Genomic DNA, 25,341 nt, shown 5'->3' on the forward strand with positions numbered 1-25,341 from the left:
TACTAGAATTGTGCATCTAAGAGCAAGACCAATGTAAGCAGCCTTCCAGAGGTTCTCTAAGCAATCCCTGTGTATAGCAGTGCCATCTGGCCTGGACGGTGTTCCTCTTGTTCTCAAATGGCTGATGAGTGGCTCTTGCATGATTTTCTGGCTTGCAGTGGCTTCTGTTTGCAGAGCATCCTCTTGTACTTGCATGAGCCCCTGACCTGGCAGAGGCATACTTTGGACTAACTCTCCGCCAGCTGGGAGAAACACTTTCAAAAGTCTGAAGATAAGTTCCCATGATCTGTCTCACCAAGGCAAACTACTTTTTGGTAGATAAGATCTCCCCAGATGTTCAACAGATCTTAGAGTTCACAAGGCACAGCTGGCGATCCATCCCCCATTTTCCATCCTGGCCACTCAAATAGTCAAACCTAGGCAAGAAAGAAAGGAGCTTGTCGGTTTTCTGTTTGTAACTCTTGCTCTCCGAGAGAAGAAACTCCTCTCTTCTGTCCTGCTTTTGTTTTACTATCCTCTTAAAGAGCTATATACCTTTAAAACAAAGGCTTGAAATATTGAGGTGGGATTCTAACATAAGGGACCATCTTAAGCTGGTTCTGTCCAAGAACAACCACGCTGGGGGCAGGAGATACTGGCCATTGGGGCTACCTTTGAAGCATGGAGGCAACCTTCTTAGGGGGCCAGGCTTCTATTTGGATACAGCTAGATCACTGTCGTTTAGAGCTCCTGGGGTAAAACTGGAAAAACAGTAGTAGTCATTTAGTGTGGATTTGCTTTGTGTAAGCTCTGTACAAACACTTCATCTATTATCTCATTTAATCACAACAACCCTATGGTGTGGGTTATACGTTTATCCCCATTCCTGTCCAGATGAGTAGCATGTTTAAGGTTAAACATCTAGTGAGTGCTAGAGTGAGTGACACCTAGCAGGAGTCAAACTTGCAGTCACAGTGCTATATTGCCTCTCCAAGTCAGAAAAAGCTAAAAGTGCAGTTGATGACTCCTCTTTTTAAAGGATTCAATTCTGGTATCCTCTACTTATTGATCAGCTCAACCACTGAGTAAATGCACTGTTACACAAGCCAAAATTCTAGAGACATCAGAACCCTCATACCCAGTAGACTCTGCCAAAGAACATTGTAGTCATCCTCATAAGGAGGATTATAATTACTCAGTCATACAGATATGGCCCTCAAAGAAAAAGATTCAGAGACATAGGCAGAATGACCTGCAGGGCCTCCCAAGGGGTGTTCAAACTGAGGGCTCCAGCACCATCCTGACACTACTAGTGAGCTAGGGTGGTCCATGAAGTTTTTAAGGAGAGCCTATCAAGATCTCTCTTTGGTGATCTGGAATCGCAACAACCTGTAGTATACCAGCCATTAAGACAATGCCTGCACAATGAATGCAGGTCTAGACAGACAAGAGTCACTGCCTATCAGCCAAATGACCTGGAATACTGTCACAGAACTTGTGCCAGTCTAATGGTGGTGTCATTTTGGTCATGGTGGACTTCAGCTCCAAACTGAAACATCTCTCTTTTTATCAGCTTATTACATACAATAGACTCCATATTGGTGTCACCCCAAAATTCCTATGTTGGAATTCTGGCCTCCAATGTGATGGTATTAGGAGATGGGGCCTGTAGCAGGTGATTAGGTCATGAGGGTGGAGCCCTCATGAATGGGATTAGTGCCTTTCTGAAAAAGACCACAGAGAGCTCCCCCCTTTTGCCATTTGGGGACACAGTGAGAAGACACCTGTCTATAAACCAGAGATTGGGCCATCACCAGATGCCAGACCTACTGGCATCTTGGACTTCCCAGCTCAATTGAGAAACTTCTGTTGTTTATTTTTAATTTTTTTAAAAGATTTTATTTATTAATTTGAGAGAGCACAAGTGGAGGGAAGAACAGAGCGAGAGGCAGAAGCAGACTCCCGGCTGAGCAGGGACCCTGATGTGGGGCTTGATCTCAGTACCCTGGAATCATGAGCTGAGCTGAGGGCAGACACTTAGCCATCTGAGCCACCTAGGTGCCCCATCTGTTGTTTATAAGCCATCTTATGGTATTCTGTTATAGCAGCCTGAACTAAGGCACTGCTGCTCTATTAATATTAAATTTCCAGAGAAAAACTCTTCCCCCCCCCCCAAAAAAAAAGGCATCCCTGGGTGGCGCAGCGGTTTGGCGCCTGCCTTTGGCCCAGGGTGCGATCCTGGAGACCCGGGATCGAATCCCACGTCGGGCTCCTGGTGCATGGAGCCTGCTTCTCCCTCTGCCTGTGTCTCTGCCTCTCTCTCTCTGTGTGACTATCATAAAAAAAAAAAAAAAAAAAAGAAAAAGAAAAACTCTTCCCTCGTACATATCTTAGTTTTGGATTGTACTGTCCAACTTGCCTTCCACTCATCATTTCAAGATCAGTAACCAGCTAGAAGGCAGCACCTGGGTGTCAAGAGAAGACCCCTGGGGACCTTGCAGATAGCACTATCAGCTCACCTCACTAGTCTCTAAAGAGTTTCCCTTGACCATTCACAGTTTCATAGCAACTTAGCCCTGATATTTCCCACCCATCAAACACTCCCATCCCAACAGCCAATTAATAGCTGAAGATATCACAGGCTGCCTGAGCAGCCCTGGAAGGTGCCCTCCGGTAAGCTAATGAAAAATTTAAATGTTGACTGAGCCAGACAGCAGAGGAGACCAACCAGTGGGTGATACCCGAGGCACTCCCCAGACCCGTAGGTAAATCTGCCTTTGACAAAAGGAACCATGCTACATGGAATTCTCAAGGGTCTTATTACCTATTACCTTGGCATTCACTCTTAATTGTTCTGTTCTGGCTCTGGCTATGCCTGAATCAGCATGACCCTACCTCCTCCTTCATTATTTATGCCAACATCTGCCAACCTGAGATCAGGAGCCATCTATATATGGTGAAAAGTGACCAACTACCCTTGATACCATCTTAACTTCAATAACCAGTATAACGGAATGGGTGTGGGACAACACGGTGGTAATGAGAGATACTTCCCACTTCAGGGATGCTCCAATTGCCTTTGTCCTTTAAATGGGCTGGAGCATCAATGACGGAGCCCTGGCTGGCCCACAAAACTAAATTGCAAACCCTAATCTGTTAGATATTCTAGGAGAGGACCCAGAAATTTCCTTCAATTCTCAGGCTATCGATTGCTGCCTCCTCAGTGCTTTCTTTCCTCTCTCTGGCCCTGGCAGATTTCGGTACCGGCTCTTGGCTTACTTGGATTTTACAGCCTTTTGGATTCCATATTTTGTATTTCAGCACATCTGTGTAGTTCAAAGCTTTGCCTGCTCCTTTAGCTTCAGAGTCTCCATTGCCTCCAGCCAAGACTTCTCAACCTATGGCTTTCAGCACTGCCACTCCCCCACAACCATGTATGGTCCTTGAGAGTAGGGAGGAAAACTTCTTTTGAGATATGGAAATGTTTTCAGAAATGGATGAAATAGCCTTTTGAAACAAAACTCAAAGTTATCATCTCAGTACACAGTAACCATATAAGCTGATTTAAAAAAAATTTATTTATGAGAGACACACAGAGAGAGACAGAGACATAGGCAGAGGGAGAAGCAGGCTCCCTATGGGGAGCTTGATGCGGGACTTGATCCCAGGACCCTGGGATCATGCCCTGAGCCAAAGACAAGTGCTCAACCACTTGAGGACCCAGGTGCCTGCCCTAAGCTAATTGTTAACATAATAAATGAATTGGGCATGATTGTATGAATATGTAGGTTTTGAAATAATCTAACAGTTCTGCATAATCTTGGGAAGATGCACTGCTTGGCTAACACCCTAGGGTTTGCAGGCTTGGGCTAGAATGTGTGGTTTCCCCAGCTTTGGATGGAGGTGAGGAAGAGGCTTAGAGACATATGACAGACACGGCCCTAGGATGGCATCATATAATACTACTATATTATCACGTACTGCTAGAGAATTTTTGGTCTTTTGTTGTTGGAGAACAGGAGGATTGGCAGAGAGGGCAGGAATATGGAAGTGATCCAGAGGGAACAGGAAAGGTTAAGCATCCTTGATCTGGGCCTTGTTTCTGTTACTTAAACATAGTGGCCAACCAGCCTGTCCCTAACAGACAAAATGCTATAAAAGTGTCCAGGTCCATTCCTAGGAGCTCAGAATACATTTTCTCTCTGAAATAATGCTCCATAGGGATTTATGGACTAACATTCATAAACAAAAACCCTTTACAGGTGTGTTTATAGAAAATGCTTAAAGTTCTCATTTAGGGATAGCAGGAACACATCTCCAATATAAAATAATATCTTTGAATAACATAAAGAGTAAAAAGGCAGTTTGTAGGACAGAGCAACCACTAAATAGTTGCCACCATTTCTTTCTGTACTGGCAATATGGAAATTCCCTTTATAAGTAGCATTTTAGTAATATACATGATGTTAGTAGTATTTTTATAATGTTAGTAAGATTTTATAATATTGATTTTTTAAGTCTATAGAGGATTTGCTATATACCTCAAGAGGCTTTCTTATTTACTTGGCTAATTTTTTTTCTGTAGATACATATTTCTAATTGTGTAAGAGAAGTTAATGGAAAAGTAAGACAATATATTTATATTAAAGAATATCTGTACTGGAAAAGAATACTCCAGGGCACTTATAGATCACATAATGTCACCACTGTTTGAGAAATAAGCAAGCTGGTTAATACTGTACTGAGAATATGTCAGCCCCATGTTTCCAGTGATGCTCCTTCAGATTTTAGGCAACATGTATCAGGTAAATGTTTTTGTCTTTTATTTCTCCGTTTTAAAAAGGAGTCTCCATAAAAAGAATCCCTTTTAAATTCTTTTAATTAGATGTGAATTTTTATATTCAGCCCAAGTACATCTTATTTTCTTTCATCCGCTCAGGAACATTTAAGTGCCTCTGTGGTGCCAATATGTGGGTTAGATGTGGAGACCATAGGGTGGTACACACAAGGTTGAGTGGTGGAGGTGGTGGTGGTGGGGCAAGTGACCAAGAGTTTGTAGTACAGCTGGAGAGGAGTAAGCATCTTAACTACAGGATGACAGTGAAGTGTGATGAGCACAGTAAAAGGGACATGTAGAAAGGGCCACAGGAGCAGGAAAGACCTTGCCAAAGGGGCCAGAGGGTGTACAGTAAAAAAAAAAAAAAAAAAAAAAAGACATTTGAACTATATCTTTGGAAGTCAAAATTTAGCCATATAGAGACACAAAATTATTTCCAAAGTAGAACGTCGGCTAACGCTCTTCCCATATTACTCTGATTAAAATGGTCCACCTAAACTTGTTATATGGCTCCTCTGTCATTACATCATCCCACTGCCTCCTCCCATAGCTGGCTGGGCTGTGACTGCCTTTCCAGGGCATTCCATGTGGCAACCAAAGGAAGTGCAGGAAGTGGGGACAGAGCCTCCCTCAGAGATGGGGCTGTTCCCTGGCAGCACCCCCACCCCTACCCCCATCACATTACCCCGGGCTCCTCCTAGAGCATGGGAGAGTCTTTCGTTTTAGGATTTGGTGGCTCGACGGGTTTGGCAGGACTGGGAAAGGGGAGACTTCCTTGGGTTCTATTGCCAGGAGAGGACAGGAAATTCAGCAGGTCAAACGGCAAAGGCAAAACCACCGTGGAAGGTCTGTCTGTGGACAGGGACTGGAGGGTGTGCAGGTACCGCAGCTGGACCGCGGCCGGGGTGGCTGCCAGAATCTCGGCCGCCCTTCTCAGGGCCTCGGACGCGGCCTTCTCCCCTTCCGCAGCGATCACCTGGAGAGCAGACAGGAAGACAGGTGAAGTGACTTTTCCTCTTGCTTGTCCCGGCTGTTCAGCACCGAGCGGCTGCCTTCTTTCTCAGGGGCCTTGATCTGGGGGAGGTGGATTTCACTGTTCGTTGTGACTTAGGGCGGAATTTGTCAAGGGCCCCGACAAGCGCAGTGACATGTCACGGGAGTTATTGATTATATATGCTGGGCCTTGACAGATTAGTAGGGTTTGCCATATTGAGAAAAAGTTGGCCAGCATTCTAGGCGAGGATGTGGAAGCCTGAAGTGAGGAGACGCCTAACCAGGGCAAAAGGAACGAGGGAACATTTCAGAGGAAAAAGCACTAAGCTCACGGCCCAACTGCCACCTTCAAGTGGACAAAGACTAAACTCAGATCTAGAAGCAACTCTGCCCAGAGGACCACTTTCTTCCCCTTCCTCCTCTCAACACAGCAGGGTTAGTGAGCTCTTCTGCGAGCTGCTTCCTGTTCTTGAAGAGAAACATGTCTCCCTTCCAGTCCTCCTATTCCTTTTCCCAACACCTCTCCCACCCCACCTCGATCCTCAGGAGCTGCGGGCAGCCACATCTGTGCGGCCCACCGGCACGTCTGACTAGGGGCTGTGAGTGGCACGAGCTTCTCTGGGTCCTGAGGGAACCAGGCCTCATCAGGTCAGCTCCCCACAGCTTGCACAGAGCTAGGGATGCAGGTCTGGTGTCATTAACTTGCTAACACAGAGGAGATAGGTGACTGATGTTACCTTGGGAAAGATGCCAGCACGAGAGCAGAAGGATGGAGGGTGAGGAGAGATGCCTTGAGGGAGAGAGAGTAAAGGCCAGACCCAGGAAGAAGGAGGAGGTCACTAGTCCCAGTAGCTTCGGAGAGAGGGTGTCCCAGCAAAGGCCATGTGGCATTAGTTGGGTGGCTATGAACACACTTTAAGAGAAAACTTTTAACAGAGTGGGGAGGGGGGCACAAGCCAGGTTCTTCCCAGCTCCTGGGTGAGTGGGAGGTGAGAAGCAGAGGGGCAATGCTCTGCTAGAGCAGGCCATGGAGCATGGGGGTGGGAGGCGGGCCCGCCTGATGCTGGCTCACCCGCACTTTGGCCTGTCTCTGTGCTTCGGCTTCCACAGCCAGTGAGTGCTGAAGCCCTGCCGGCAGCCTTACATCCTTACTAGAAAAGAAAGAGTTGTTATTTCAGGAGGAACAGCAAATCCTGATCTAACAGGGTGCGCTGTCCCTAGACCTCTGAGCAGATGGTGGCCAGGGAAGGGCAGCTCAAGAGTAAGTGCCTCAAATGCACACTATCATTATCACTGATGTCACAGTAGAGCTCTGGTTTGCTCCGTACAAGAGGAACACATTTTTTTGTTGTTGTTAATGGATTATTATGATTTTTCCCATTTAAGTTTTAATATTTTTTAAAAGATTTATCTATTTATTTATGAGAGAGAGAGAGAGAGAGAGAGAGAGAGAGAGAGAGAGGCAGAGACACAGGAGGAGGATAAGCAGACTCCATGCCGGGAGCCCGACGTGGGACTCGATCCCGGGACTCCAGGATCACGCCCTGGGCCAAAGGCAGGCACCAAAACGCTGAGCTACCCAGGGATCCCCATTTAAGGTTTAATCTAAATCCCAGCTATTAAATTTGAACAATGAAAAACAGCCTTGAAGAGCCATACTATTAAGAACAAGGGATGTCATCGACGTTTATAAAGAAATTGATTTTGAAAAGAGTAGAACTGACCAAGGAAGAGCAATATTTAATGTATTATGTAGAAGATACAAAATTGTATTTTTATCCTGTATATAAATATGAAAATGACATAGCTAGAAAACAATTTGGCAGTTCCATGGGAAGTTAAACATAGAGTTACCATATGAGTCAGTAATTCTACTGCTAGGGATATTAGAAAACATGTTCATACAAAAACTTGCACTTGGATGGTCACCACGGTATTATTCAGAATAGCCCTAAAGTGGAAACAAGCCAAATGTCCATCAGCAAATGAGCAGGTAAACCAGGTGTGTTGTATCCACATTGGGATATTATTTGACTATCAAAAGGAATGATGTTGATTCAGGTTTAACCATGGATGAACCTTGAAAACAACATGTGCAACGAAAGAAGCCAAACACAAAAGGCCATAAAATATTGACTGTATTTGTAATGAAATGCCCAGGCTAGCCTAGTGCAGAGAGATTAGTGTTGTCAGGCTAGGGGGTAAGGGAGCAACGAGGAGTCCCTGCTTGATGGGTGTGGGCTGTCATTTTGAGTGATAAAAAAGTTCTGGAATTAGTAGTGATGGTTACACTCCTCTATGAATATAATAAAAACAGTTATACTTTAAAATGGTTATAATGATGAGTTTTTATGTTATGTGAATTTCATCTCAGAAGAATTTTTTTCAATCCATGGAGAGAAAATTTTGAAAGTGATCTGCCTAAACATTACAGTGGCTGTGTTATGGCTATGTGTACTAGGTAATTTTCTTTGTTCAAATTTATGCCAATGTGGCTACAGTACTCAGCTCATTGAAAATATTTTTTAGGGCAGCCCAGGTGGCTCAGTGGTTTAGCGCTGCCTTCCGCCCAGGGTGTGATCCTGGAGACCTGGGATCGAGTCCCATGTCGGGCTCCCTGCATGGAGCCTGCTTCTCCCTCTGTCTGTGTCTCTGCCTCTCTCTCTCTCTCTCTCTCTCTCTCTCTCTCTCTCTGTCTCTGTCTCTCTGTCTCATGGATAAATAAAATCTTTAAAAAAACTTTTAAAAATTATTTTAAAATAAAACCAAAATATTTCCCTTTATCATATTGTTCTTCTTGCTTAATTTACTACCCACATTTCTGTTCTCTCCACTTTGATTCCCCAAATACAGGTCACTGAATCCAAGGCAACCTGTGGAGAGAGGAGGTGAGATGTCAGGGAGAACTTTCAGGTGAGAGCAGGGCCCCCCTATGCCCTCATGGCCATTGTTCTGTACTGAGAAAGTACATTTCCTCTGAAGAGGCATTCCTTTCCTGTTTTGTTTTAACATTACAGTGCCTTGCAAAAAGTTGCTTAACTTTGGGGCACCTGGGTGGCTCAGCTGGTCAAATATCTGACTCTCAATTTCGGCTCAGGTCATGATTTCAGGGTTGTGAGATCAAGCCCCAAGTTGGGCTCCATGCTGAGTGTAGAATCTGCTTAAGATTCTCTCTCTATCTCTCTCTCTCTCTCCCCCCTCTACATCTCCTCTCGCTTGTGTGCTCTTTCTCTCTCTCAAAAAAAAGTTGCTTAACTTTGCATAGTGCCACTCAAGAAATACTTGTGGAGTTAAGGGTGGTGTGGTAGGCTGAATCATGGCTCCCCAGACATCCATGTCTTCATCTCTGGAACCTGTGAATGTTCCCCAGAAGAGACCTTGCAGATGGAATTAAGTGAAAGGATCTTAAAAATGGGGAGATGATCTAGGATCTTCCCACTGGGACCCAAATGCAGTCATAAGTGTCCTTTTAAGAGGGAATAGAGGGAGATGTGACTACAGAAGAGGAGGAGAAGGTGATGTGATTCTGGGGGCAGAGTTTGGAGGGATGCACTGTGATGGAGGAAGGGGCCACGAGCTCAGGAAACAGGCAGCCACTAGAAGCTGGGAAAGGCAAGGAAATGAATGCTCTTCTCGGAACCTCCAGAAGGAAGCAGTTCTGCTGACTGACACCTTGACTTTGGCCCACTGAAACTGTTTTTCGACTTCTGGCCTTCAAAACTGTATGAGATTCAATTGCTACCATTTTAAGTCACCAAGTTTGTGGTAATTTGTTACAGAAGCAATGGGAAACCAATACAGATGGTGCACTTGTTAAATCTGTTTTAAGATGCACTTATTAGAGAACCAGAGTCTAGTCTCTCCCAAATGGCTTTCATTTAGAGGTGCTTCCTTCCTGCTGGTGGCATCCAGAGAACATTATCTGACTGGTGACAAGCCTTGTGCTGGTGCTGAGAACAAAGAGATGCAGAAAGTATGATCCCTGTCATTATGGAGTCCATAATTTACAAAGACAAATATGTACATACATAAATTATAATTCAGTGCAACAAAGGCGATTTTGTGTGTCCAGAGTCCACAACTTGTCCTTTATCCTTTAGAGGGGAGGGATGAACAGAAGAGAGGTTAAGGTGGCCGAGGGGGAGCCCGCTGGAGTGGTTTTTAAATTCCAGAGCAGCAACTGCCTGTATCCCTCTTGTTCTAACTTTTTTTTTGTCTTTTTAGGTTCTTTTGTTTTCTGAATTCTTGCCTTTTCCACCAAGTTGCTAATCTCAGTCACAGATGTTTAGGTACTTCACCTTCTAAGATGAATGATTGCTCAGGCCCCATCAGGCACAACCAGTACCAATACCTTTGATCCTCCAGCCCTTCTGTTGGAGGTCCTGCTTTCGTTAAGACAACATTCCTACCTTCCTAATTCTGGGCCAGGGTGCCTATGGCCTCCGCGACAGGGTCCCTCATTGGTGGTGATGGCCATTTGACCAGCCAGCTGCCAGGAAGCCAGCTTTGTTCTCACATCTCAGTATCTTTGCCAAGTTGCCTTGGTAAGAATGGAAGATGCCCACGGTGGCCATGAGTGAGGTGACTGAAGTTGCTGCCTGCCGGCTGGCTGACACTACATGAGGCACTTCCTCCTCAATTCCTTTCCTAATTTCCCATGAATTAAATCTCAGTGACTGGGAGATAATCATGTAAGGGTCTGTGACATTTTCTTTTTACCTGAAAGTCTTATTTGAACTTACCATGTAGCTTGGACTGTTTCCCCAACTAGACTGTAGGCTCCCGGGAGCCATTCCTTCTCACCTCTGTCTGACCCCCACCTGTCCTGTCTGGCCCCGCCCTCCCCACCAGCTCTCGCTCCCACCGCTTTGTGCCATGTGGGCACTTTCCAATGAGTCTAGAGCCTCTGGGGTAGGATTGAGGGCAAAACCTGTGGCAATGACTGACTAGTCATCACCAGATTGACTCACGGTCAACCTGACAACCTCTCAGTCAGCTGCCAGCTCCTTGAAGGATGGTACCCTCACCAGTGAATGCCTGCCAGATGCTTCCATGGCATGCGCTTCAATAAATGGCCGATGAAGAAATGAATAAAAGATGAGGAGGTATTTCAACCTATTTGATGTTAAGTTTATCTGAGTACCTTTAGATCTTGGGCAATGCTCTTCCTCTCTAGAAGAATTTCAGTGAGGGATCGATGTGCTAGGAGACGCTTCATGGTGGTCTGCATAAGAAATTGGATGGCTTTGGACACATGAGCAAGACTGCTTAGGAGAAGAGTGGCATTTTCCATTCGGTAGTAGCAGATGGCATCTATCTCCATGATAAACATGTCTTTGGTCACAACCTAGATAGAAAAAAGAGTTTGGATAACAGGCCTTATTTTAGGACTCCCTTCCCAGGTGTGAATAGTGAAGCTAAATGTGTTTAAGGGATGGAACACCTGGGTGGCTCAGTTGGTTAGGCATCTGCCTTCGGCTCAGGTCATGATCCCAGGGTTCTGGGAGCCATCAGGCTTCCCATGGGAGCAGGCTTTTCCCTCTTACTCTGCCTGCCAATCACTCTGCTTGGGCTCACTCTGTTTCTGTGTCTGTCAAATAAATAAATAAAAATCTTAAAAAAAAATAAATGTGTTCAAGGGAAATTTTCTCAGTAAGATTATAGGGGGGGAAAAGAGTTTTGGCCCACCATTTTATTTGAAATAGATGTGTTTTTGAAGATTATGGAGTTTTTTTTATTAAATACACTAAAGAACTCACAATTGAAAGGAATCCTGTTGTAAGTAGTTTTGTAAAAATATCAGGAATAGGGGCAGCCCTGGTGGCGCAGCGGTTTAGCGCCGCCTGCAGCCCAGGGTGTGATCCTGGAGACCGGGGATCAAGTCCCACATCAGGCTTCCTGCATGGAGCCTGCTTGTGTCTCTGCCTCTCTCTCACTCTCTCTGAATGAATAAATAAATAAATCTTTAGGAAAAAAAATATCAGGAGGAATTTCCTTAGATGAAAACATTCAGTTAATTGTATATCAGTTCCTTTTAACCCGATGCCAAAAAAAAAAAGTGCTAAAGGACAAGCATCTTCTGGGAAATAAGCACTCTGATATGTTGCTTTCTGAGTGTACACCAGAGGGCAGACTGGTGCTAACACGTCAAGAACCTAAAAGCTGCTTAGTCTCAACATTTCCATTTTTAGACACTTATCACAAGGACCTATTTTGAGGGTTTAGCTGCAAGGATGTCATTCACAGTGTTGGTTATTATGATAAAAAATAAGAAATAAATTAATATTCACAATAGGGAATTGTGTATTGTTGTATAACCATACAATGATATACTATGTGTCCATTTAAAACAAAGGGGCAGCGGGGAGCCTGGGTGACTCAGTTGGTTAAGCGTCTGTCTTTGGCTCAGGTTATGGATCCCAAGGTCCTAGGATCAAGCCCTACATCAGGCTCCTTGCTCAGCAGGGAGTCAGCTTCTCCCTTTGCCCCTCCCCTTGCTCATGCTTGCTCACATGCTCTCTCTCTCTCTCTGAAATTAAAAAAAAAAAAGGGGGGGGTAGAGGGGTGCCTGGCTGGCTCAGTTGGAAGAGCGTGCTACTCTTGATCTCACGGTTGTGAGTTCAAGCCCCATATTGGGTGTAGAGATTACTTAAAAATAAAATCTTGAAAAAAATAAAACAAAGGAGTAGAAACATAGCTAATACATGAAAATGTGATCACAACAGAGTATTGAGTGAAAAAAGGTATGTTATGAAATGGTATGATATGTATACCTGTCTGTAAATATAACCACACACATAGAAAAATTTGAAAGGATACACTCCAAAGTATCAACATCTGTCTATGGAAAATAAGATGAGGGGAAACTTTTATTTCTTCTCTTCATATATTTTGTTACCTAAAATAAGCCTTTTAAAAAATATATATAATTTCTATTTAAAATTTCTATCTACCAAAAGAAAGAATAAGAAAGAATTTCAAACTGGAAGTGGGAGACAATTTAGGAAAGGCTTATACATTTAAATTACTAATACAAAAATCTAGATGTTGTCTCTACTTTTAATTTTTAATTGTGGCAAAATACACTTTTTTGGCAAAATACACTTAACATCAAATTTATCTTTTTAACTATTTTTAAGTGTACAATTCAGTAGTTATCCACTGTACGTTATACAGTCACATTGTTGTACAATCTCCAGAACTCTCATCTTTCAGAACTGAAAGCCATTAAACAACTGCTCTCCACTTTTTCCCCCAACCTCTGCAACCACCATTCCACTTTCTGTCTCCGTGAATTAGACGACTCTGGGTACCTCATCCAAGTGGAATCATAGAGTATTTGTCTTTTTGTGATGGCTTAATTCACTTAGCATGATGTTTTCAAGGTTCATCCTGAGTAGCATTTGTCAGAATGTCCTTCCTTTTTAGGGCTGAATAATATTCCCTTGTATGTACCACATTTTCTATCCACTCAGTCATCGATGGACACTTGGGTTATTTTTACTTTTTGGCTACCGTGAATACTGCTGCCATGAACACAGGTATACAAATATCTCTTCAAAACCTTGGTTTCAATTCTCTGGGGCATATACCCTGAAGTGAAATTGCTGGAGCCAATGGTAATTCCAATTTTGATTTTCTGAGGAACTGCTGCGCTGTTACCCATAGCAGCTGTACCATTTTACATTCCCACCAATATTGCACAACACAATTTCTCGACATCTCTGCCAACCCTTGTTATTTTGTTGGTGTGGTTTATTTTTTTTTATAGTAGCCATCCTACCAGGTGTGAAGTGGTATCTCATTGTGGTTTTGATTTACCTTTCTCTACTAATTAGTGATGTTGAGCATTTGTTCATGTGTTTGTTGGCCATTTGCATATATTCTTTGGAGAAAAGTCTATTCAAGTCTATTAGGACTCTCCAGAGAAATAAAATCTTTAGGATGTGGGTGTGCATGTGTGTGTGTGTGTGGGTGGGTGGGTGGGTGTGTGTGTGTGGAGAGAGAGAGAGAGAGAGAGAGAGAGAGAGAGAGAGAGAGAGAGAGAGAAATTTTAAATTGGCTCATATAATTGTAGAAATCAACAAGTCCAAAACCTTCAGGGAATGTCAACAAGCTGAAGACGCAAGAAAGAGTTGATGTTGCAGCTCGAGTCTGAGAGCAGTCTGCTGATAGAATTCCCTCTTCTATTAGTCTTTTTCTTAAGGCCCTCAACTCATTGGATAAGGCCCACCCACATTATGGAATCTAATCTACTCAAAGTCTACTGATTTAAGTATTAATCTTACCTAAAAAATACCTTCACAGCAACATTCAGATGTGTCTGATCAAATATCTGCGTACCATAGCTTAGCCAAGCTGACACATAAAATTAACCATCACAAAATCCTTTGCCAATATTTAAGGGAGTTGTTTGCTTTCTTTTTGAGTTGTAAGGTTTCTTTATATATTCTGGGTATTAACCCCTTATCAGGTATATTATTTGCAAATATTTTCCTCCATTCCATAGGTTACCTGTTCACTCTTTTGATCATGTCCTTTGATACACAGGAGTTTTTAATTTTGAGACAGTCCATATTTCTATTTTCCTTTCCTGCTTTTGAGCTTAGTCATTTTGCCTTGGACCAGAATTGGTAGCTCAGCCATATGAAATAAAGAAAAAAAGCAAAGCCCATCATTTGGCTTACCTCATGAAAGGGTATCTCCAAAGTTTGGAGACGAAGGTCAACCTTGTGGTAGGTATCAAGGCAGGGAAAAAAGAAAAAAAGGCCTAGAAGAGGGGGTAGAGAGATTGACAGGTGAATGGTTAGCATGGAGATTGCTTGGGGTTCACCTCTTCAGGGTCAGGGCACATATTTTATTGCTTTCCTTAGCTTCCAACTACACACAGACATACTGGGCAATCCCACTTCTACCCCTAGCGTGTTTGCAGTTGCTAAAGTAACATATACTTTTTTGTTTAATCTAGGACACTTCTGAGGGTGAAAGGAGAACATTGTTACAACTTACTCCAGGACAAAAGTGTAGACAGGGATTAACCCCAGCAAAATGGGCTACATGGTCACCTTGTCATGGTGCTGGCCCCTCCAAATCTTGAGTGATATGCCTGTTTTCTTCACTAGATTTAATTCTCTAACAAGAATGTCTTATGCATTATTGTTAGTTTTAGTGCTTGACTTTCAGGTACTCTGTAAAATTATTTTTGAATCTGTGTATGTAACAACCATGACAAACTTCAGAGCCAGCAACTTCTATGTGGTACTTCTTAAAATGTGAGCCCCACAGGTATCACAATAGCAATATCATGCTACCAGCCTCATGCACCTAATGTAACGTATAGGGTCAATGTGCAATAAATATTTTTGGATTGATTTATTGAGGTTTGCTGAGAGCCACTGGACAGTGTGGGCTCCTACAAGAGCCAAAGCCTTACTGGAACCGGCAGCACCTCACTGTGCCCGGGACCTTTCTGAGGAGCAGCCCAGCAACTAGCCCTTTGTAGGCCCAAAAAAGGAGGATGCTAAAAACTAGAACCAGAACCAGATGCTCCCTGTCCTAGACTACACAGTCTGCTTCTACTTTTGTATGGACCCATCTGCTTGTTCTGAATTGTCAAACTCAGATTTGCATCTTCTAGTCTAGTCTCCATTCTCTATTTGTTTCTGTAGACCTGGCTTGGAACTTGGACCTTTCCAATAGTGTGCATGGTGGGACTTTGCTCCTTCCCATGCCTTTCTGGTTAGCTTGGATCCCCAACCCCAACTACTACACTTTATAGACTAACCATACTTCCATCTGTGCTTGGACCTCTGGACATCAACTCCACTTGACTACATGGTCCTACAGATCAGAAACCATGTCTCATTTATCCATCTTCATATCCCTGGCAGTTATATGTATTTAAAACACAGTATGTGTTTACAGCAGTATATGTTTTCTAAATTCCATGAACCAAAGGCCAATTTGTCACTCGGGTGCTGGACTTTGCCAATCTCCCATGGTTCGGTCTGATCCTCTGGATTCTGAACTAGCCAGCTTTGCTCTGAGAATTCATAGCACTCTAACCAAAACATATTCTGCTCAAACTAGTGCCCAGCCATGGGTCCTAAGCCTACTTTCTACTCCAGCCAGCCTGGCCCAGGCATTTGACTCTCTGCACCCATCCTCTCTCTTGGCCACTGTGACCTGGGAATAATGCTCTCAGAAGAATCTTTCGTAAGTTGTATTACAAGTAACAGATTAGAAAATGCAGATATTGTAAATCAGATATGAATTATACTTCATATAATCTGAGGTCCATATTACAAATACGCATGGATTGAAGAAATTGGCAAGTCTATTGGGGGGTAAAAGCGTGTTTCATACCAGGACCTTTAGCTCTTCCGGGAAGCAGATGTCCCAGTCGAAATATTATTACTCTCTCATACTCCCGTACAACCTAAAGGAAAAAATTATACTTTTGAAACACTCCAAGAAAGAAAAATAAAGTCTTCAAAAGGCTGTGACACATAAAAATGATTTAGTTTAAAAACTTTAGTTTCAAGAACCAAGAAAAAATTTATATTAATATTTGGATTTCCAAAATCTATACTTAGTAAGTGCAGAACATCAGAAATCAGTGAAAGCATATTGGCCATCCTCATTTTTAAGCCCATGAACAGAATTTCGATTAAAGAGTCATGATTACCTAAAAAATAATGCTTCTACTATGCCCACATATCTAAATCAAGAAAATCACAGCATGTGTAATCTCATATTTTGCTGTGACTTTGGAATTATTAGATTTTATATGTATCATGTATTAACTATTTAGTAGGAAGAGTATATTTTAATACCTTTTGTAATATTTGTTTCAAACTGCAATTTCTGGGACACCTGGGTGGCTCAGCAGTTGAGTGTCTGCCTTCAGCTCAGGGCATGATCCCGGGATCTGGGACTGAGGCCCACATCAGGCTCCTTACAGGGAGCCTACTTTTCCCTCTGTCTATGTCTCTGCCTCTCTCTGTGTGTCTCTCATGAATAAATAAATAAAATCTTTTTTAAAAAAATGAATGATAATGAATGCCTAGATTTGGTTTCTAGAATAGGCCCAGGCACCTCCAATTTCTTGGTTCTCTGGCAGTACTTATTTCTTTTTTGCTTTTATTGGAAGAAACAAAATCTTCCTAGAGATGCAGAGGAGCCTGACTCCTTTGATATCTTGCTCAAATGTTGCACATCATTCTGCTTTAGTATCCTCTACTTGATTGACTTCTAGGGTTTGCCATCTTTTTTCCCCCTAATGATTTATTTAATTATTTGAGAGAGAGAGAGAGAGAGAGAGAGAGAGAAGAGAGAGAGAGCACAGGTGGACAGGCAGAGGGAGACGGAGAGAGAGAATCTTGAGGCAGGCTCCCTGCTGAGTGCAGAGCCTGATGTGGGGCTCGGTTCCAGGATCCTGAGATCGTGACCTGAGCCGAAATCAAAAGTCAGATGCTTAACTGACTAAGCCACCCAGGTGCCCCCGACAAAATGGAATTTTAAAAAAAACACGCAAAAATGTGCTGGTGATAAAGAGGGACAGTATAACAATAAAAGGGTCAATGCATTAGGAAAGTAAAACAATGATGAACATATATGTACCTAAAAATAGAGATCTAAAATACAAGAAGCAAAAACCAAAAGAACTGAAAGGATAAACAGACAATTCAAGCAACAGTAATAGTTGGAGAATTTAATATTCCACTTTCAATCATGGAGAGAACAACTAGTCAACAAGGAAATAAGACTTGAACAACACTATACCCAAACAACATCACCAAAATACACTTTCTTCTCAAGGACACATAAAACATCTCTAGGATAGATCAAATGCTAGCCATAAAACAAACCTCAATAAATTTAAAACTATTGAAATTACATAAAGTATATTATCTGATGAGAATAGAATGAAATTAGAAATCATTAACAAGGAAATTTGGGGAATTCACAAATATATAGAAACTGAACAACACACTCTAAAATGACCAATGGATCATAGAAGAAATCAAAAGAGAATTTAGAAAATATTTTGAACTGAATGAAAACAAAAACAGACACCAAAACATATGGGATGCAACTAAAGCAGTGCTCAGAGGAAAATTTATAGCTATAGATGTCTATGATAAAAAAGAAGAAATATCTCAAATAAAACCGTGTCTACCTTAAGACTCTGGAAACAGAAGAGCAAACTAAACAAAACAAGCAGAAAGAAGAAAATAAGGAAGATTAGAGTGGAAATAAATGCAATAGAAAACAGAAAAACAATAGAGAAAATCAACCAAAAGTCGGTTCTTTGAAGAGATCAACAAAATTGACAAATGTTTAGCTAAATGGACCAAGAAAAAAAAAAAAAGAAGACTCAAATTTCCAAAATCAGGAATGAAAAAGCAATGGCAGGAACATCACTACTGTCCTTACAGAAATAACAAAAAAAAAAAAAAGATTATAAAAGAAAATACTATAAACAACTATATGCCTCAAATTAGATATAACTTAGGTAAAATGGGCAAATCTTAGCATAGATGCAACTACCAATACTGACTTCAGAAAACAAACTGAAAAGACCCAAAAGTAAAGACTAAATTAGTAGTTTTGAAACTTCCCATAGAGAAAAGTTCAGGACCAGAAACCAGATGGTTTCACTGGTGAATTGTGCCAAACATTTAACAAGGAAGTAATGCCAGTTCTTCATAAATTCTCCCCCAAAACAGAAATATCTCCAACTCCTTCTGTGAGGCCAGTATTATCCTGATACCAAAACAAGAGAGAGACATCATGAGAAAACACTGATCAATCTCTTTTATGAATATAGATGTAAACCCCTCAACAAATTACCAGCAGCCTGAATCTGGTAACCTATAAAGAGGATTAGAGACCCTACCAACCAAGTGGGATTTATACTAGGAATACACAGTTGGTTTAAAATCCAAGGTTGAATGAATATAACATGTTATCTCAATAGAATAAAGGGCAAATCATCTCAATGGATGCAGAAAAGGTGCTGGATAAAATTCAACACCCTTTCCTGAAGAATGAGGAGGGGGAGGAGAGGGAAGGGAAGGCAGGAGGAGGAAGAGAGGGGCCTGCATGAAGAGCACAATCATAGATGGCTCCAGCAGCAACTGTAGGGTTTCAGCCAAGGACATGCTCTTCCGTGGCAGCTCCAGCCAATGATAACAATGGCAGGGGTACTTGGGCCTGGCCATTTCTGCCCATCACAAAAATTCCTCTTTAAGTGGATTCTGATCTGGAGTTCCCTTTCAGGCTGGACGGTGTTGCTGTGGAGCTACCCCACAGTCTGAGGCTCTTTCTGTTCAATCCTACCTTCACTTCTGATAACACAGGTGTCAGAGCTGCATCACTCTGAAGGCTTTCTCTGCCTGTTATTCTCTCTCTGCTTAATCGCTCACAGGCCATGCCTCCCAATAAATCCCTTGCATTTCTAATTCCGCTTGGCATGTGCTTCCTGAACAGACATGGTCTTCATTTGCTTCAAGGACACGTGTGGGTTACCACCCATGGGCCAAAGAGAATCATCATTCATGGTATAGAAGCTGCCAGAGATGTTTCCGGAAGGGCCAGAGTAGACAGCATCATCTGTTCTGGACTGATCTCTGTGGTGCAGAATGCAGATGACTGAGACAGAGGCCCTGAGCTGAGGGCCGTCAGTCTAATGGGAGAGGCAGGTGTTGGCAAATAGTATACACACACGGTAAGTGCTAGAATGGATGTGAAAGCAGAGACACACAAGAACACAAGGAAGGAAATGATAGTCTGGGGGAGTCAAGGAAGGCTTCAGAGTTATGTGTGTGCAAGGTCAGAAAGGAGTAAGAGCTCTCCTGGCAGATGAGTGGGGGCGAGGCCATTCCATGCAGAACAGACAGCCGGTAACAAACACAGAAGACTGGACCTGAGGTCAGTGAGAGGCACCAGGACATTCTTTATTGGGTTGTCCTGGAATCTTACCTTTATGCAGAACCAAATGGAAACAGGGAAGGTCACAATAATGAAGAGCAGGGATGTGAGGACAAGAAGCCACTCACAGGCCCCTAAACCTGAAGACTTGGTACCTGAAAATAAATAAATAAACAAAAGAATAATACATATAATTAATTGTATTGGAACATATTCACCATATTTACTGACCAGGACTTCTTGGTCTAGTTCTTGATAGCAGGGTCAGAGCAGTATGTAGACTTTGTTGGAAATTCAGAGTGAGTTGGATATCAGTGGTCAGTTCACATGATAGGACATTGTCTGTGAGGGGTTCTGTGGGCCTGTGGAAGGTAGAACAGGCTTCTGGAAAGGCAGTAGTGGGGAACCTGTAATAAGCACGGACTCTGGGCAGAAGGTCTGGGTTCGAGTTCTGACTCCACCATTTTCTGTCAAATGACCTTAGGCAAAGCACATGACCTCTTCAAACCTGTCTCATCTACAATGGGGATGCTAACTATCTCATAATAACTATCGCGCAGCTCTCTCATGAGGTATTTTTCCTAGCGTTGATATAAATATGAAGTGATGTCTATACATAAAAATCAGTGAAGTGTGCTTATCATGTATCAGGTGTTGAATTTGAAGTGATTCAAACCACATGTGTGCAGAGGCTCATCTTCCCTGAAATGACTTCCCCATCTACTTCCTGCCCCAAATGTTTGAAATTCCACTATTTAGAGTCTCTTCTTTGGATTAGGGTGTGGATCTCCAGAGAGTCTTTGAAAAATCATCTCTATGGGGTAATATTAGCGGAGTAGTGTCCGTAAATAAAAGTAATGAGGAACTGGACTGCAGAACATCCAGGTTGCTTGAGTGATAAATGAAAATGTTTCAGGGAAAGTTCATCTCAAGAACACAAGCCTCTTGGGTTATTTATGTTGCATCCCTGAGGCCTAGAACAGTGCCTGACAAAATATAGGTGCTCGATAAATATTTGTTGAATTGTAAGAATGAAGGAGAAGTGGATAGAGAAAATTATTCAAATGTAATAGTTATGGAAACCTCAAGAATTGTAATCTCCAGGTACTGGGAAACTGGCCAAAAGGACACTATTTGTGAGTTTAAAAACATCGTAGAGGACTAGAAGTCGACTAAAGATTATGATGGTGAAAAGCCTATTTTTAAGGGATGGGAAAAAAAGAGGGAAACTAGTTGGTAGGTTTGAATATTTGATTTCCGTGCCTGGAAAATAATTGGAAAGGTCATCACCAAACTGATCACTTGCTACACAAGCTGCATCAGCCCAAAACCAACATTAGCGCTCAGTGCTGTAGTATGGTAGTTCCCTAAGTGTGTGCCACGGAACACTAGCCCCACGGGGTGCTCCACAAAGCAAGAGTGCCCTGGGAAAACAAGTTTAGGGAATACTGGGCACTGTGTCCTACTTCTAGAGCTCCCCAGTGTGTATCTGCATATAGAAGCTAAGGGAATCCCTGCAGTAAAGAAGCATTCTTAGCTTTGTTTAACCTGGAATTTCCCAAACATTTGACCAGGCAATGTTTTCTCAAAGGAAATTCATATTCCAGAAAATTTATTTCTCATGCAATCTATTTTGGGAAACACTACTCTATCAATGTCACGTTAGATTTTACAGTATTCTTCCTTAAGGATGATAAGGGTGCTATTGCCATGTTTAATTAGTTTACAAACATATTTCACTTGCCAGTGGTAACCACGGCAAGTAAAAATAAATTAATACACATACAGACAAAATAGTATTTCACAAGGGAAAAATGGCCTCACAATGGCTCCATACCGTAGTTAAGGATGTGATTGAAAAACTAATGTCTATACCCCAAAGCTAACTTACAGCTTTACTCACAAAATATTATTTTCTCTTGGAAGGAGTTCCTTGAATATTCAATTTGTTTGGTTTAAGTGAATAGTGGAATATTAAATGTTCAGGCAGGAAGAGCTTTAGCTATGACCATCCTGGTAAGGTGGAGCTCCTTTCACTTGTCCCAAGTCTTAAGGAGCCTGGCTGTGGGAGCATGGTGTTAGGTGAGAAGGAGGAGGGGAGGCTGCTCCTCTTGGTCCCCTGTCCCCTGGAAGCCACAGAAGCCTCCCAGACAAGGGCTCAGCCAGGCCACCTCATCCTCAGTGGGACTTCTCATCTACCGCTGGGGTCTCGGGCTCTCGTCACTTTATAGCTTACTTAATTTCTCAGCATGTTTCCTCCTCAGTGATTCGGGAATGAAAATGCTCAGTAAAACACCTAGCATGTGCCCGGCACATAGTGAAAACTCGGTTCGTGTGGGCTCCCTTCCTCGCTCACCCCTGGGATGTGGTCTGAAGCACAATACTTACAAGACCTCTCTCTCAGCTCAGCGATACTGTAGCCCTGAATCTAACAAACCTTTAATGACTGGAAGTTTCTGGCTGATGAAAGGGCATCAGTTGGGCAAAACAGCATTACCATGGTCCGTGGAACTGCACCCCAACTGCAGGAATCTTTGTCCGATCATAGCTTCGGTGTTCCAGCATATGTGGCATTGCTGGTAACCAGGAAATAATGTTCAAATTTCACAGTCAGCAGAAAGCAATATCACACACTCTTCCTTATTGGCTTTCCTTTACACTTTAAAGTGTAATGATTTTTTTTCTTCTATTCATTATAAAAAGGATTGGAAGCGGATAAATTTGTTCTCAAGAGTTGCTTTACCCACAGAAGCCAAAAAGACATCTTTCCCCATGATTCCCTCCTTTGATCTAACCTTCCTCTATTTCAGTTTGCAAGGATTCTGTTCGAATTGGGTCTATTCTCTGCTCCAAGCTTTGTGCAAAGTGCTTTGGATGGCACGTGCACGTGTCTTTTGTGGTCATCTGCCCCGGGGCATGGTCGGTTAAGGCTAGCTAGGTGAGATTTAATTTTTTTTTTTTAAGTTTATGATAGTCACAGAGAGAGAGAGAGAGGCAGAGAGAGAAGCAGGCTCCATGCACCGGGAGCCCGACGTGGGACTCCAGGATCGCGCCCTGGGCCAAAGGCAGGCGCCAAACCGCTGCGCCACCCAGGGATCCCGCTAGGTGAGATTTAAATTCAGGTTTGACTGTTCTCCCCTTGGCTCTGCTGCCGTATGATCACCCCAAAGAAAATTTAAAATACCAGGGTAAGTCTAAGGGGTGAGGATATGGATAGTTGCCCAGAGCCACCAGTTCATAAATGTCTTTACTTAAATTAAATTCCTTGGCCACAAAAAGCCGCTGCGGGCCTCCTTTGCAGCGTTCGTTCGTGGTCCCCAACCTGGCCCACTCTCCTGTCGCTTCCCGTCCGGGGCTGGTGTGAGACCAACGGTGTTTAGTGGGGTGTCTGCGTTCCTTCCGACGTACTTCGGGGCCCACCCCTGGGCGGGAGGGCGGTGGGTCTGAGTTCAGGCCTTTCATTTCCTGCGAGGTGAGCGGGTGCAGCAGGCCGCTCCGGCCTCGGTGGCTCTCGGCGGCTCTCGGGGCCGCGCCCCTGTCCCCGCGATCCGACGTCCCTGGGGCACCACGTGGAAAGCCCCCGCCCCCGCCCCGCATCCCCGCATCCCCGCATCCCCGCCTTACCGTCCTCGGGCCGCTCGCCCTCCAGCAGCGCCACCACCTCGGTGCCCTCCTCGCCCGAGCCCCGGACCTCATCCACGTCCACCACGGTGGCTGCGGGCGCGGGGGGCTCCCCCCGGCTCCCCGCGCGCTCGCGCCCCGCATCCCGGCGCCCACGGCCTCCGCCGCCCCTCTCGGCCCTCGCGCTCTGGCTCTCCCGGCGGGGGGACCCGCCGCCTCTCCCGCGGGCCTCTCGGGAGGAGCTGCGAGCCGCCCGCTCCATCCCCGGGGGCCGGAGCGCGGTCCCGGCGGAGCGGCGCGGGCGGGAGCCGCGGCGGTATTGACCGGGGCCGGGCGGGGCGGGGCGGGCCGGGCGGGCGGGGCTCTGCTCGCCCGGAGGCGGGGCCGCGGGCCGCGGAGGAGCTGCAGGCTCGGCCCGCGCCTCGTGGGCCCCCGCGCCTCGTGGGCCCCCGCCACGGGCTGGGGCGAAGCCGGCGCGCGCTCGTGCGCCTCGCGGCGTTGGAGCAGCGGTTTGCACAGCGGCGGCTGGGGCGGTAAAGCACGTTCCGGGCAGCCCGGGGGCCGGCGGGTTAGCGCCGCCTGCGGCCGGGGCCTGATCCTGGAGACGCGGGGTCGAGTCCCGCGGCGGGCTCGCTGCACGGAGCCCGCTTCTCCCTCTGCTGGGGTCTGTCTGTCTGTCTCTCTCTCTCTCCCTGTGTCTCTCTGTCTCTAATAAAAATTAATAATAATAAAAAAGCACGTCCAGTTGCCTGACCCACCCGGAGGCCCGCAGAGCCCCGAAGAGCTGGGGGTCTCTGCGCGCGACTTGTGGGCGTCCTAGGAATGAGATGACGTGGTCCTCCTGTTGCACTGGACAGAATGGGCCCACGGATTAGGGTGTCCTTCATTTAACATTAGAGACTTCTCCCCAAGCGCCCTTTTACCCCTCTGGAGGCTTCCCGAGGGCGCCTTTCCCCCTTCCCCTCCTTTATTTTATTTATTTTATTTTATTTTATTTTATTTTATTTTATTTTATTTTATTTTATTTTATTTTATTTTATTTTATTTAGATTTTATTTATTTGAGAGAGAGCAAGAGCGACAGAGGTCACAGAGGGAGAGGGAGAAGCAGACTCCCGGCCGAGCAGAGAACCTGATGGAGGGCTGGCTCCCAGAACCCTGGGACCATGACACCGGGCCACCCAGGTGCCCCCGCTCCCCCACCTCATTTGGTTTACATCCTGGCCTTACTCTTTCTGCCCAGGCTTTGCAAGCGTGTGGGTGTTGACAGACTACTCCTGGGAGGATTTACATTTCAAAGGTGGGGGATAGGAAAACTCTTTTAGGCCGCTTCTCTCTCTCTCTCTCTCTCACTTACATTTCTTTATTTTTATTAAGTGATTATTGTGGGGGCACCTGGGTGGCTCACTGGTTGAGTGTCTGCCTTTGATTCACAGGCTTGATCCCCGGAGTGCTGGGAGGGAGTCTTGCATCTGGCTCCCCACAGGGAGCCTGCTTTTCCCTCTGCCTGTGTCTCTGCCTCTCTCTCTCTCTTTCTCTCTCTCTGTGTCTCTCATGTATAAATAAAAAAAAAATCTTTAAAAAGTATTACTGTGTTTACTAATGCTTAAGCCTATTGATGTAATGCTTCTTTAAGAATCATAGAAGGGAACAGATCTGGTTTAACTTTTGTTTTTAGGAAAGGAATGCTTTTGCCCTTGGTGAGGCTCTGTTCCCTGGCCTCCTTGATAAAGGCAGGACTTCCACTTTGTCAAGGTTCATTGGCCACCTCCATCAAGCGACAAACTGGGGGAGCTGCCCCACTTGTTTCTGAGGAACTTGAAATATTGAATAGATTTCTCTTTTACTCTCTATCCAATCACTTGTTTCTCACTGAATGAATGACCCTTCAAACTCAAGATTTATGATTCTACTCCAAAAGGTCAGATCACGATATTAGAAATTAGGTTCCTTTATTTTTATTTTTCAGTATTTACT

General features: G+C 44.2%; 1 protein-coding gene across 4 annotated transcripts; it reads right to left on the reverse strand.

Annotated features, from left to right (window-relative positions):
* Nucleotides 1–279: 279 nt before the first annotated feature.
* On the reverse strand, nt 280–23,641 carry NPHS2 (NPHS2 stomatin family member, podocin). Of its 4 annotated transcripts, XM_055319565.1 has the most exons (9): nt 23,369–23,641; nt 19,796–19,899; nt 16,175–16,247; nt 14,497–14,579; nt 10,953–11,156; nt 8,627–8,682; nt 6,882–6,960; nt 5,502–5,792; nt 280–416 (listed from the first exon to the last, which is right to left on the reverse strand). In XM_055319565.1, the coding sequence occupies exons 1-8, from the start codon at nt 23,625–23,627 to the stop codon at nt 5,514–5,516; spliced, it is 1,137 nt and encodes a 378-aa protein (XP_055175540.1). In that variant the 5' UTR covers nt 23,628–23,641; the 3' UTR covers nt 280–416; nt 5,502–5,513. The 4 variants fall into 4 exon arrangements, with proteins under 4 accessions (XP_055175540.1, XP_055175543.1, XP_055175542.1 ...); XM_055319567.1 differs by lacking the exon at nt 280–416 and having other exon boundaries at nt 2,313–5,792; nt 16,181–16,247; XM_055319564.1 differs by lacking the exon at nt 280–416 and having other exon boundaries at nt 2,314–5,792.
* Nucleotides 23,642–25,341: the final 1,700 nt, after the last annotated feature.

This window comes from Nyctereutes procyonoides, unplaced genomic scaffold, assembly GCF_905146905.1.
Source record: "Nyctereutes procyonoides isolate TBG_1078 unplaced genomic scaffold, NYPRO_anot_genome, whole genome shotgun sequence".
NCBI lineage: Eukaryota > Metazoa > Chordata > Mammalia > Carnivora > Canidae > Nyctereutes > Nyctereutes procyonoides.